Consider the following 14017-nt stretch of genomic DNA (forward strand, 5'->3'; position numbering starts at 1 on the left):
TCTTCCTCTCACCTCCTACTACATTCCCTCCCTTCCTTTCGTGTCCCAGCACCAGCATACCAATATTGCTTTTAAGGGTAATTCTTCCCTCCCACGGTAAATCACCTTCCCATTACGACACTCGCATTTTCGTGACCCTAGCCGCTACGTAACGTCCCGCCCAGGACTCGCACGTCATTGGTTTCCGCGCATTCGAAGTAGCCAATAACGAAAGAGCGGCGGGCACGAGTCGAGCCAATCAGAGGAGGGTTTCAAGGCGTGTGGGCGGGGCGGCTGCGTGTCAAATTTCCGAGTCTTTCGTAACCTCGTGAGCAATAAAAGAAGACTGGGAGGCCAATAGATCGCCGACCCAGACGAGAGCGAGTGACTAAAGTGTTTTCCAGTGTCACCAGAGGAAGTCCTTATCCGGCTTCTATTCCAGTCAGCTTCCGTTAAGTCCCTCCTCTATCCTGCACGTAATCCTCTCTGGCGGCACCATCATCGACCACCCCTCTGTCCCTCTCCCATCCTCCCTCTAGCCACCACACTGGAGTTCGCTCGCTACGGCCTCTTCAAGTTCTGTTGGCATTGTGGCACCGAGCTGACCAGACAGGGCCCAGTGCCGCTCTTCTCGCTCCACCACAACCACAACAGCAACGACACCAATACAGCGGAGGACAGCATGAGGGCAGCGGAGGTTAACAGAGAAAGGTTCGCCATCAATAAATCCTACAGCATCGAGGTAAGGCATACACGACTCTACCAGCTACGGAAAGACGAGATAAAGTTTAACTAGAATGCATGACTTGGATCTTCATATGATACATAGCCCCTTCTTTGATACAAACGAGGAATGCTGTGTGATGGAACCAATCATCGAATGTTTTTTGGTGAACTGCAATGTGTGTGATGAGTCTCTCTCTCTCTCTCTCTCTCTCTCTCTCTCTCTCTCTCTCTCTCTCTCTCTCTCTCTCACACACACACACACACAATCAAGCCTTGGTTCCACATACATATCTGCTTTATACTTATGAATGACATCGCTCATAAGTGTTCGGCCAAATTAAAATGGCAATACAAAATAAAGTACTAACACAAACAAACTTATTATATGATTGACATACTAGGTCCAGTGTTGTTTTCATCATGTCTTCAAGTGTAATGTCCTGCTGAAGGCGAAGGAGGAATAGGTATGGAAAGACATTACATAGGCCCGTATATTAAAATATTCTTCCCGATTCACAACACACAACCATGCCAAGATGGGTTTCAGAAATTGAGTGGAACCAACAATTTCGAAGGTTTGAATGATGAGTGCACCGATACTTGGTTCATCTGTACTGGGCACCCTGTTGATGGTTCTCCTACTTCTGCGCTTTCTCTTTCCTAAATCTGGATCTTTCCCACCCCGCGTGAGAGAGAAAGTGGGTTAATTTAATCAGATTCGAATGAGTTGAATACGTGTCTGACCTAATGAGATGTGAATGCCGGCAGTAGTGAAAGAACAAGTGAACGGCATCGCTGAGTTCACCTGCTACAATCACCCGGCCTTCACCTTGAGGACGTATATTCTGTTCACCTTTGTACAACCAGACGACTTCTGCTTAGGGGAGACGTCTTATAACGGAGGGATTCAAGAAGTCTAACTCAGGTTTTAAAAAATCTACCCTTGGGCGAACAAAACTGTCTGTAGATAGCAAAAATAAACTACAAAATACGTAATTGGATTGATGGGGCTGAGGTCAAGCAATTTAATCTCTTCACTACGATGACGTATACTTCTTTTTGAGGATTCTTGCAATTTCCTGACGATTTTATTTCAGCTTTGCAGAGATCCTTCCACTGGTGGGGTTACATACACCAATAGGTACTCCTTTCATCACTAAACCTGAATTAAGCCTTTTGAAGACAGCAAGAATATAATATGTAAACGTCATAGTGGTGAAGAGATTAATATTAAATACTATGACGTTTCATGTTAAATAACAGGCTTCACTCCAATGAATGTGTGTGTGTGTGTGTGTGTGTGTGTGTGTGTGTGTGTGTGTGTGTGTGTGTGTGTGTGTGTGTGTGTGTGTGTGTGTGTGTGTGTGTGTGTGTGTGTGTGTGTGTGTGTGTGTGTGTGTGTGTGTGTGTGTGTGTGTGTGTGAGTTCAGGTCGATAAGCGACACTATAGGTTTTCCTGAGAGTGGAATTCGGATTTTTAATATACTGATACAGATGATTATTCACAACATGAGAGTAACACCATGTGGGTCCTGATGTGGTTAGTCTCTTCAGAACGGTGATTTTTATTCTGTCTCTAGACGATTTTGTTCACTTTAGGACAGATTTTTCAAACTGGAGGAGTTAGATATGGCCTTCATTAACCCCTTCGCTGACAGAAGCTGGAATAACCTATAACTGACGTCCTCGGGCTGAAGGGATAAGCTTAGAAAGGTACGACACGTTTACTGCAGTAATAAGTGGTAAAGATATGCAGGGTTTTTTTTTTTTTAGCTTAGACGAGGACCCTAGTAGTGAACGTGTTAACGAAGGCTGCATCTAACCTCTCCAGTTTGAAAATGATTTCCTAGTATTAACAGAATCGTCTGAAGATAGGAAGAATAAAAATACAAAATGCGCCATCGTGGTGATATAATCAACAGTGGAGTACCAGGACTTGGGTACGGCAATATACAGCAAAAATTCTTTCACTGTGATGACCTGTTTAAAACTGTATTCCGGCTACCTCCGTAATGAATATCGTTATACTGTACATAGATAGATAGATAGATATACTGTATATATATATATATATATATATATATTGGCCTGGGAGGAAGGTAGAGTCCCGGAGGATTGGAAGTCAGGTATAATTATTCCCTTGTACAAAGGAAAAGGGGAAAAAGAAGTGTGTGGTAATCATAGGGGCATTTGTCTTCTTAGTATAATAGGAAAAGTGTATGGTAGGATACTTATAGACAGAGTTAGAGAAAGATCAGAGAAATTAGTTGGAGAAGAACAGGGAGGCTTTAGGAAGGGAAGAGGTTGTGTAGATCAGATATTCATTCTTAGATCTTTAGTGGAAAAGTTTCTAGAGAAGGGAAAGAAGTTGTATGCGGCTTTCATGGATTTGGAGAAAGCATATGACAGGGTGGATAGACAAGGATTGTGGAAAGTGTTAAGAATATATGGAGTAGATGGAAAGTTGTTGAATGCTGTGAAGAGTATGTACGATGGTGCGAAGGCTGCAGTGCGTGTGGATGGTGAACTAAGTGAATTTTTCTCTTTGAAAGTTGGTTTGAAACAGGGATGTGTCATGTCTCCATGGTTGTTCAATCTGTACATGGATGGGGTAATAAAAGAGGTACAAGGTAGGGTAGTGGATGTTGGAGTGGCCCTGGTGAGAGAGGATAGTGTTTGGAAACTCCCTGTACTGTTGTTTGCAGATGATACTGTGTTGTTGGGTGAAGACGAAGGGGAGCTGCAAGGCTTGGTGGATGAGTTTGGGAGAGTGTGTAAGAAACGGAACCTAAAGGTGAATGTAGGGAAGAGTAAAGTGATGGTCTTTGAGAGAGGAGAAGTCAGTGAATGTACAGCGAGGTTGGATGGTGAGGAATTGGAAAATGTGAGTACGTTTAAGTATTTGGGTAGTGTGATGAGTAAGGATGGAGGTTTGGAGGGTGAAGTGCTTGAAAGGGTACAGCAGGGAAGAAAGGTTGCTGGTTCCTTGAAAGCAGTGATAAGAAACAGGGAAGTGAGCATGGAAGTAAAAAGTTACTACATGACAGTATTGTGATACCAACTCTAACATACGGAAGTGAAGCTTGGACATTGTTGGAAGGACACAAGTCAAGAGTGAGAGCAGTGGAAATGAGTTATTTAAGAGGAGCCTGTGGAGTCACGTGGAGAGACAGGCTGACGAATGAGGATATAAAGGAGCGTTGTGGTGTGGATGTGGATGTGATAGGAAGCGTTGTGAGGAACACACTGAGGTGGTTTGGCCATGTGGAGAGGATGGAGGGTGAAAGACTGACGAAGAGAGTGTATATGAGTAAGGTGGAGGGTGGAAGAGGGAGGGGGAGACCGAGGATGAGATGGAGGGATGGGGTGGAGAAGTATATGAGAGAGGGGGTGTGAGTTGGGACCAGGGCAGTGAAATGGCGGGGGACAGGGCGACTTGGACGCGATTTGTTTGTGGCCACCCCAAACGGGATTGAGGCGTCTGGCAATAGATATATATATATATATATATATATATATATATATATATATATATATATATATATATATATATGTATATATATATATATATATATATATATATATATATATATATATATATATATATATAAAGATAGATAGATAGATAGATATACCTTAGAAAGTCATCCTATACCGAATGGGTTAATGAAAGTTGCCTATAACCATTCCAGGTAGCGTGTCTCTCCCATACTAAAAACAATTGTTCTCTCCTGTACTCAAAACAGTTGTCTGCAGGTAGCCAGAGTAATACAAAAACCAGGTCACTGGAGTGAACTGGTTTAGTTTTCCATACTGTGAACGCTGTTTCTATAATACACTTAAGCATAAGTTTCTTCGGTTCTCATATCCCAGCCAGCCAGTCAACCACCTCGGGGAAGTTTACCGAAGCCCACATTTCTCTCTGTTTACGGCCTCCCGACCTTAAACCAGGTTGTGGCCAGGCATCTAAAAGGATGAGAGAACGATGTGAGTAAGAATGTGATGAGGTTTTGGTGTGGTGCTGTGGGTGTGGGTGTGTGTGGATGTAATGAGGGTATGGGTGTGGGCGTGTGTGGATGTAATGAGGGTATGGGTGTGGGTGTGGTGATGAGGGAATGGGTGTGGGTGTGGTGATGAGAGTGTGGGTAACACGATGAAGGTATGGGTGTGGTGATGAGGATGTGGATGTGGCAATATGGGTGTTGGTCTGGTGATGAGCGTGAGGGTGTGATGGTATGGTGATGAGGATGTTGGTATGGTGATGAGGGGGTGGATGTGGTAATGAGGGTGTGGATGTGGTGATGAGGGTGAGGGTGTGGTGATAAACGTATTGGTGTGGTGATGACGGTGAGGTTGTGGTGATAAGGGTGTGGACGTGGTTAAGAGATGTGGGTGTGGTGATGAGGGCGTAGGTGTGGTGATGAAGATGTTGGTGTGGTGATGAGGGCGCAGGTGTGGTGATGAAGATGTTGGTGTGGTGATGAGGGCGTAGGTGTGGTGATGAAGATGTTGGTGTGGTGATGAAGGTGTTGGTGTGATGAGGGTGTGGATGAGGTGGTCAGGGTGTGGTGATAAGGTGTGGGTATGGTGATGAGGGTGTGGACGTGGCATGGTGATGGGGGTGGGGTCTGATGATGAAGGTATGGGTGTGGTGACGAGGGCTTAAGTGTGGTGACGAGGAAGTGGGTGTGGTGATGAAGGTGTGGGTGTGATGATCAGGGTGTGGGTGTGGTAATGAAGGCAAGGGTGTGATGACGAGGGTGTGGGTGTGGTGATGGTGTGGGTGTGGTGATGAGGGCGTGGGTGTGGTGGTGAGGGCGTGGGCGTGGTAATGAAGGCATGGGTGTGATGACGAGGGCGTGGGTGTGGTGATGAAGGTGTGGGTGTGGTAATGAAGGCGTGAGTGTGGTGATGAAGACACGGGTGTGTATGGGCGCAAGTATGGTAACAAGGATGTGTTTGTGGTGATGTGGACGAGGGCTTCACGATAACACAGTGAGGGCTTCACGATAAGGATGTGCGTGTGTGATGAAGAGCATCATGAAATGATTGTGGAAAACATAAAATCCCTAGATAAGTGTAGCTGTACCAGTGGAGTGGAAGAGGGCTGTGGTTGTGCCTTTGTTTAATAGCAAAGGTGACCGAAAAGGGTGCAGAAATTACGGTGGAAACAGTCCATTGTAAGTTGTGATTAAGGTATATGAAAAGACACACACACACACACACACACACACACACACACACACACACACATATATATATATATATATATATATATATATATATATATATATAGCTTTCGTCTTTCTTTACTCTCATCCAGAAAATTCTCTTTTTATCCGTCCATGTGACACATCCTACCAAGCTTCAAACTCCTCTCTGATTATCCTTCACTTAACGTCCAAAATGCTGTTAGGATGCAGGTTTATGAACGACAGGGTGAAGAAGGAATATCATAATAATCATAAACCCATTTAGAATACAACCTACTTACTTTTAATGATGTTAGCATTTACAAAATACACTCGGTCCTCTTTCTGTTGTATACATAATTTCTAAGCCATGTACTAAAATTTCTTAACTGGCTACCCTACAGACTATATTTCTCAGCAGATTCTAGCACTCTACTTGTTGCTTACACTGCACGTATTCAAAATATATATATGTAATAAAACTGACATTTTCCTCATATTCATCTTTCAGTCTACTTTTAGAGCACCCTGCTCTTTTCATCAATCATGTGATGTCCCTCTCTGAATTCGCTGAAAAGAACACATTTTTGCATGATTTAGGAATTTCTTAGGCTTCCAATTGTTGTAGATATTACTCCTCTTTCGCCTGGAGCAAAACCATCTGCATCCTCATTAGTATCAGTGGAGAGACTGCCTTCTCATCCTGCCTTATCTTCCTTCATTCGTTCAAGATTCTTTCTAGTAACGCTGGAGATTTCTGTGTAAACTACTCCATTCAGACTTCACTCTGCAGTCATGACACAATCACTGTATTTACCGCTGTGGATAACAGTCTATGAGATACTAATAAAATATTTCTCCTAGCTTCTCCGCTGGAGACTCTCAATATGAACTTTATTTTTCCTACCAAAAAGTGTACCTGTCTATTGCTTTCAGTTTACTTACATTCTTAAAAGATATTTCAATTTCGTTAATGCTGAATTTCGTGATATAATTATTTTTCTTTTTGGTGGCGTTTCTTTACCTCTGATTTTATGTTGTCTTTTGTCCCAGTGACTATGTTCCTTATCATCAAAAGCTTCCTCGCGAACTCTCAGATAATTTCCTACATGTATCCCTAGATTACCTACCTCCTACTTTACATGCCACTCTTACTGTTCTTTATTTGTTCTGTGTTCTCAAGACTTACGCAGAAGACCAATTGAAACATACCGTACATACGGTGTGACCAACTCCCTTCCTTGAAAGGTCTAGTCATAAGTTTCACTGGACTTAATATTACAGAACTGAAACTCCAGGCTTTAAATGTAACTAATATACTGTATACATAGTGAAGTTTACCATTCCATGTCAGAGTAGTAATTAGAAGAGTTTAAAGTCAAAGTGTAGACAACTCTTTAAAGACAACTTTTTAAAGGTGCTTAAAATGTCCATATCCATTGCACTGCTACCTATGATATACCTACCTTTGCTAAAAAGGGTGATACAGTCTCACAAAAGTCATTCACTGCGTGTGGAGAGCGAATTTTCAGAAATTAAAATTAAACCTGAGATGGTGAAGGAATTATCAGTGATCCTGAAATATTAGCCCTATACCATTCGCTTCTCTCTCTCTCTCTCTCTCTCTCTCTCTCTCTCTCTCTCTCTCTCTCTAAATCTGTGTGTGTGTGTGTGTGTGTGTGTGTGTGTGTGTGTGTGTGTGTGTGTGTGTGTGTGTGTGTGTGTTTTCAAACTGGATCAAGAGTGTTTAGGTTGACACTGTCCAATGATCGTGATCTCTGACCTACTGTTCTCAGAATATTCAGTTCATCCTTGGCTGACCCTTTATACTTCCACCAAATTCTGTCCCGATCGAATATAAACTACAGTATATGAGTTAAAGGGCCGAATCTCTGACCTTGCACTGTGACCTTTACCTTTGGCCCATTGTTCTAAACATTCAATCACGTAACTCTTTCCTGCCCTTCAGCCATATCACCAATTATGGGCTAAATCGAATCAAAACTGTCTGAGTTGACCTTGGCCTTGACCTACGTTACGACCTGTGATCATTTTCTGCTAAAATTTAATAACTTGTTACTCTGAGGATCCTCAGTCGTTATTTCATCGTTTTTGCGCAATTCAATCCAACAATTTTTCCGTAATATTGCTGACAGTCACATAGGCATGACAAAGCAGCCAATTATACACAACCTCGTTCCATGCGATCGGGTGTAAAATAAGCGATGAAGTGTTATAATCTGGTGAAACACAATAATCGGTACATAAAACCGGCAGTTCAGACAGCTTTAGTTCCAATAACGACAGCAAGCGAAGAGCAGCAAGAGTATAAAAGGGCATTCAGTACACAGTAACATCAAAAAGAGTAACTGGCCACTTATGAATGGGCGACCAGGATGTTAAAAATACCGATGTTAATTAACATTCGTAATATCAGCATATTCGCATTTAAGATGGATAAATATCGCGTGAAAATAGCTTTGACACAATATCAGATGCTTGCAAAACACTGTTATGCTTCAATTTAGCCGTATATAAGGAAAATCATGAAGTAATTTATCAAACGCTGAAAGGGTGGACGATTTTCGATATTCTACTTTCCTTGTTTAAGCTAAATCGAAACATAATATTGGTCAGCAAGCATTCGAAATTGCTATGTTTTTAGGAAGGGAAGAGGTTGTGTAGATCAGATATTCATCTTAGGTCTTTGATGGAATAGTTTCTAGAGATGGGAAAGAAGTTATAAGCGGCCCTCATGGATTTGGAGAAAGCATATGACAGAATGGATAGACAAGGAATGTGGAAAATATTAAGAATATATGGAGTAAATGGGAAGTTGCTGAATGCCATGAAGAGGATGTACGAGGGTGTTAAGGCCGCAATGCGGGTGGATTGCGAACTGGGTTAATTTTTCCATCTGAATGCTGGATTGAAACAGGGATGTGTCATGTCTCCATGGTTGTTTAATCTGTATATGGATGGGCTTATAAACGAGATACAAGATACAGCAGTGGATGTTGGCGTGGACCTAATGAGAGAGGGCAGTGTTTGGTAACTTCCTGTATTGTTGTTTGTAGATGATACTGTGTTGTTATGCGAAGACGGAGAACAGCAAGGATTGGTGAATGAGTCTGGGAGCGTGTGTAAGAAACGGAATCTAAAGATGAGTGTAGTGAAGAATTAAGTTATGGTCTTCGAGAGAAATGAAGTCACTGAATGTACAGTGAGGGATGGTGAGGAAATGGAAAATGTGAGTGCATTTAAGCACTTGGGTAGTGTGCTGAATGAAAGGGCACAACAAGGAAGAAAGGTTTTCTGGTTCTTTGAAAACAGTGATAGGAAATAGGGAAGTATGCAAGGATGTAAAAAAGTCGCTGCATGATAGTACTGTGATACCAACCCTGACGTATGGAAGTGAAGCTTGGACTTTGTTGGAAGGACACAATTCAAGAGTGAGAGCAGTGGAAACGAGTTGCATAGAAGGACAGACTGACAAATGAGATAGTGAAGGTACATTGTGGTATGGATGTGGATGTGATAGAAATTGTTAGGGGAAACACACTGAGGTGGCTTGACCATGTGGAGTGGAAGGAGAGCGAGAGACTAACAAGAAGAGTGTATGTGAGTGAGGTGGAGGGGAAATAAGGCAAGGGGAGGTCAAGGATGAGATGGAGGGATGGAATGGAGAGGTATATGAGAAAGGGGTGTGCGAGTTGGGGGGAGGGCGGTGAATTGGCTGGGGACAGGGCTACATGGAGGCGATTTGTTTGTGGCCACCCCTTACGAGATTAAGGCATCTGGCAATAGATAGATAGATAGAATTTTCTGTTTTCAAAGCAATGTGATACCGCTACGAAAATTACGAATGTCAATCTTTTCAACTTTCCTTTAGTTCAAAACCTGCAAGTGGTCAATTTGTTCCTGCCTCTAAACTGGCAGGTATATTATGCTTCTTTCCAGTTCTAACTTGTAGATCGGATACCTGGACCTGAACGTGTGCTCAAAACTTCCCTCATATTAAACGTGTGTTGCAAACGGTGCGTCCCATCTTTTCATACGGTCGTCAGCGCTGCACAGGTTCACAGTGGCGGCTGTAGTTTAACTCAAATAATGTGAATGTCTCTTATCGACCCCTTTGTCTTCACCTCGGGGTGGTCCAGGCCGCGGGATGAGGGGCTAAGAGCTCTTTAGTGGGAGTGCTGCTGATGACGGAGGGGGGAGGGAGGTGTGGTAGAGAGGGGGTGAGGGGAAAGAAGGGGAGAGGATGAAGTGGAGGGAGAAGGGGAAGGAGGAAGTGGAGAAAGGAGGCGAGCAGGGAAAAGAGGAGGGAGGAGGGGAGACTGGGGGAAGGAGAGGAGATTAATTTTGCTCTGAGAAGGGTAAGTGCTGGAAAAGTGGCAATGTGAGGAGGGAGACGAAGGGTGAGTGATACATTGGTGCAGGGGAAAGCAGGTTCAGGAGGGTACTGGTGGGGAAAGGAAGTGTAGGGAGGAAAGCATGAGGAGGGAATGAAAGGGGAAGGGAAGAATGCAACGCAAGAGGAAGAAAAAAATGTGAAACATTTGGGATTTATGGATATCATTTACACTGAGTTCAAATAAGATAATCTATTTTCTTCTGAGTCTTAATCTTCCCCAGTAAACTACATAGAATGGACTTGGATGGAAAGATGGGCAGGAGAGGAAAAGGAGAATAAGGAGGGATGGGGGATAACTGGAAAAAGAGGGAGCTGAGGGGTGGGGGGTGGGGGTAAGTGATGCTGAGGGGCAAGGGGAGAGTGTGATGACAGAAGAAAGCCGTGATCAGGTGAAAAGAGACAAGGAGAGAGAAGAGGAGATAAGAGACAAAGGGACTGAGGAGGAAAGAGGTATGGAGAGGGGAAAGGGTGAAAGATGACAAAACAAAACTAGAAAGCACCCAGAGAAAGCATACCTACGCCGACGCCATTAATCTTTATTATTTATTCCTGCATCTGGACCCGAATCCAAATCCAGATCCACCTCAAAATCTAACCAAACGAATACTTTTACGGTTGTACACAATCAGTTAATTCTACGGTCTTAGTCTGCCCTGTTACACAATCTCAGTCAGTGCAAATCTCCGCGCAAGCCAATAAAATTTATTAATTATTCTTGCATCAGGATCCGAATCTATCTCTAATTCTAATAAACTCTTCCTTGAGGCACTGGTCATCTATCCACCTGATTTCACTGAAATCCGGTAACAATTTTCTGAGATACCTTGTGCACAGCGGTCAAATAAACAAGCACGAGTTAACGCAAAACCTCCTCCACTTCGTTTGTGGTAGTAAATAGTGATCAAGACAGAATAAAGAGGGCAAAAAAAAAAAAAAAAAGATACAAATGAACAAAATGAGAGAAAGAAAGATAGATAGAAAGAAAAAGGTAAAACAAAAGAACAGGAAAGAAAGGAACAAGAGGGATGGAGGGGGGGAAAAGATGGGACTGGAAAGGAAGAGAGCGAGTGGTGACAAAAACGGAAATACTGTAGTGATCAGGAGAGGAGAGGGGGAAAAAAACAGGAGAGGCAAGGAAAGAGAGAGAGGGATGGAGGAGGAAGAGAAGGGAATGGGGGAGGAAGCAATTAGAGATGACTGGGTCGTTAACCATTAAGGTGGGGCCAAGTGGGGGGGGAGGGGGTCAGAAGAGAGAAAATAATGGTGTGAAAAGGAGGAAGGGGGAGGGAGGAGAAAGGCAAGATGAGTGAAGGTGAAAAGGAAAGGAATGGGGAGGAGAGGATGGAAGGAAAAAGAGGAGAGGTAAGATGTGTGTGTGTGTGTGTGTGTGTGTGTGTGTGTGTGTGTGTGTGTGTGTGTGTGTGTGTGTGTGTGTGTGTGTGTGTGTGTGTGTGTGTGTGTGTGTGTGTGTGTGTGTGTGTGTGTGTGTGTGTGTGTGTGTGTGTGTGAGAGAGAGAGAGAGAGAGAGAGAGAGAGAGAGAGGAAGAAAAGACTGAGGTAAAAGAAGCGGTGAGAAAAGGAGAGAGAGAAACCTGAGGGAGGAGAAAGTGAGAGAGAAGAGAGGTGAGGGAGAAGAGCAAGGAACGGAAGAGGGGCGAGAGAGGAGAAAATGGGAGGGAAGAGAGAAGTGAGAGAGGAAAAAAAGAAAAGTATATACAAAAAAGTTACGAAAATGAGAGAAGCAGAGATAACAGAAGAGAAACTGAGGATCAGAGAGAGGGAAGAGGAGATGATGGTGGAGGGAAGGAGAAAAATGAAAAAAAAAAAAAAGGGCAAAAGAAAGGAAGGATGGACAAGGAGCAGAGTGACCTGAGTACTAATAAGGCCGACTTGGATGGGGACTTGGATAAATCTGATGCAACAAAGCAGGACCTGAATGCAAGATGATGGGGACCTGAATGCAAGATGATGGGGACCTGAATGTAAGATGATGGGGACTTGAGTGCAAGATGATGGGGACCTGAATGCACGATAATGGGGACCTGAATGCAAGATGATGGGGACCTGAATGTAAGATGTTGGGGACCTGAATGCAAGATAGTGGGGACCTTGATGCAGGATGATGGGGACCTGGATGCAACATAAGGGTGCATCACGGTGGGGACATTAAAGAAGCTTGATCAATAATTCTCTAGTTTATTTTTCTTCATTTCGGTTACATAGAGCATATTCGGACGATCTTACTCAGCTCAAGAAGGATCTCCCTGACTGAAGGAATTAAAAAGCGATTTCCAACAACACCTGTGCGATTTTTTTTCGGTAAATTTTCGCTCTTTCCAGACAAGTTTATTTAGCTTTGGAAAGGGCTCTCGAACTAAAGGGGTTAAAGTCATTGCTAAAACCTTGAATGTGAACCTCTGTGGAAATGCAGATGAAGTCTTTGCTGGAGACTTTACCCCTTTTTATTGTGTTCGATTTCTCCCTGGTGAAGAACACGGCCTGGATTTAGCAACAGCAACTAATAATCCATAAGTATGCACAGTGAACAGGATTTGAAACTAGAGTCGATACCTCAGATTCAGTTTGAACCTCAACTTCTCTCTCACACGGCTGGAGGCAGTGCTTTTTATTGCACCTCCCGACTTCACGCCACCTTTTTGACGAAACAATTCTATGGGATCCACAAGCCATGTTTCACTGCCAAATTTACAAGTCCCTGATAAAAAATATACAGAACGGGGTCAAACAAGGAAGAAGACTGTCGAAAGTAGTATCATACAATGTCACACACACCTACACACACACACATCCACCCCCACCCCCCACACACATCCCCACCCCCACCCCTCACACACATACTGTACACACACTTTCTATTATCATTACTTAAGATTTCACTTATCTGAAAACTAGTACAAGCAACCACAAAGGATGCTGATAGCCTACGTTGTAACTATGTCTTGTGACCTTCACCTTTCACTGATTGTTTCAAAATCGAATCTCCTCGTTCTTCCCTTACACTTAACCTTCCACCAAGTTTGGTCTAAATCGGACAAAAGCTTTCTAACCTGCCTTTACCAAGTGAACTCTGTCTTCGACCTAATGTTCTAAAATCAAGAGGCAAACCCCTTGGCTAACCCTCAACCATTCCACGAAATTTGGTTAAAATTAGATGAAAACTGTTTAGGAAGAGGGTCCTTTTTTTTTTTTTTTATACTGTATTCACATATATAGGTACAGTACATACAGGACATACACATAATTAGTGAGTCATGATGATGAAATCCTTATCAGCATCCAGCAATACACTGCACACGACAAATGGTAATTTCCACAATGGCGACAGTGTAACAGACAGTCATATTTTAGCTACTACATGTAAGAAGAGAGGTAAGGGAGGGGAAGGGAGAAAGATAAGGGAGGAAACAAAGGCGGAAAAAAGAGGGATATGGGAAGTGACAAAGAGAGGAAGAGATGGAGGAGAAAAGGGATGGAAAGAGTGAGAAAAATGAGGTGAAGAAGAGAGAGAGAGAGAGAGAGAGAGAGAGAGAGACAGACAGACAGACAGACAGAGAAGCAACAGATGGAGGAAACATTTACTTCCCTCCCACTCTCTCTCTCCCTCTTCTTCATTGTCTTTCCTCTTCCCGTCAGTTTCTTACTTCCTTCATTCAATTTTATATCTCCTTAAGTATTTCCCTCT

General features: G+C 43.2%; 1 protein-coding gene across 1 annotated transcript in view; it reads left to right on the plus strand.

Moving 5' to 3' along the window:
* The first annotated feature begins 625 nt into the window (after positions 1-625).
* ple (tyrosine hydroxylase ple) overlaps positions 626-14017 on the plus strand; it is a 96178-nt gene continuing 82786 nt past the window's right edge. The window contains exon 1 of the mRNA XM_080283260.1: positions 626-721. Within this exon, the coding sequence (XP_080139386.1) occupies positions 662-721 (60 nt within the window). The 5' untranslated portion in view covers positions 626-661. The remainder of the gene's footprint in view (positions 722-14017) is intronic.

This window comes from Coenobita brevimanus, chromosome 97, assembly GCF_032717465.1.
Source record: "Coenobita brevimanus isolate Jiangsu-jjx chromosome 97, ASM3271746v2, whole genome shotgun sequence".
Taxonomy (NCBI): Eukaryota; Metazoa; Arthropoda; class Malacostraca; order Decapoda; family Coenobitidae; genus Coenobita; species Coenobita brevimanus.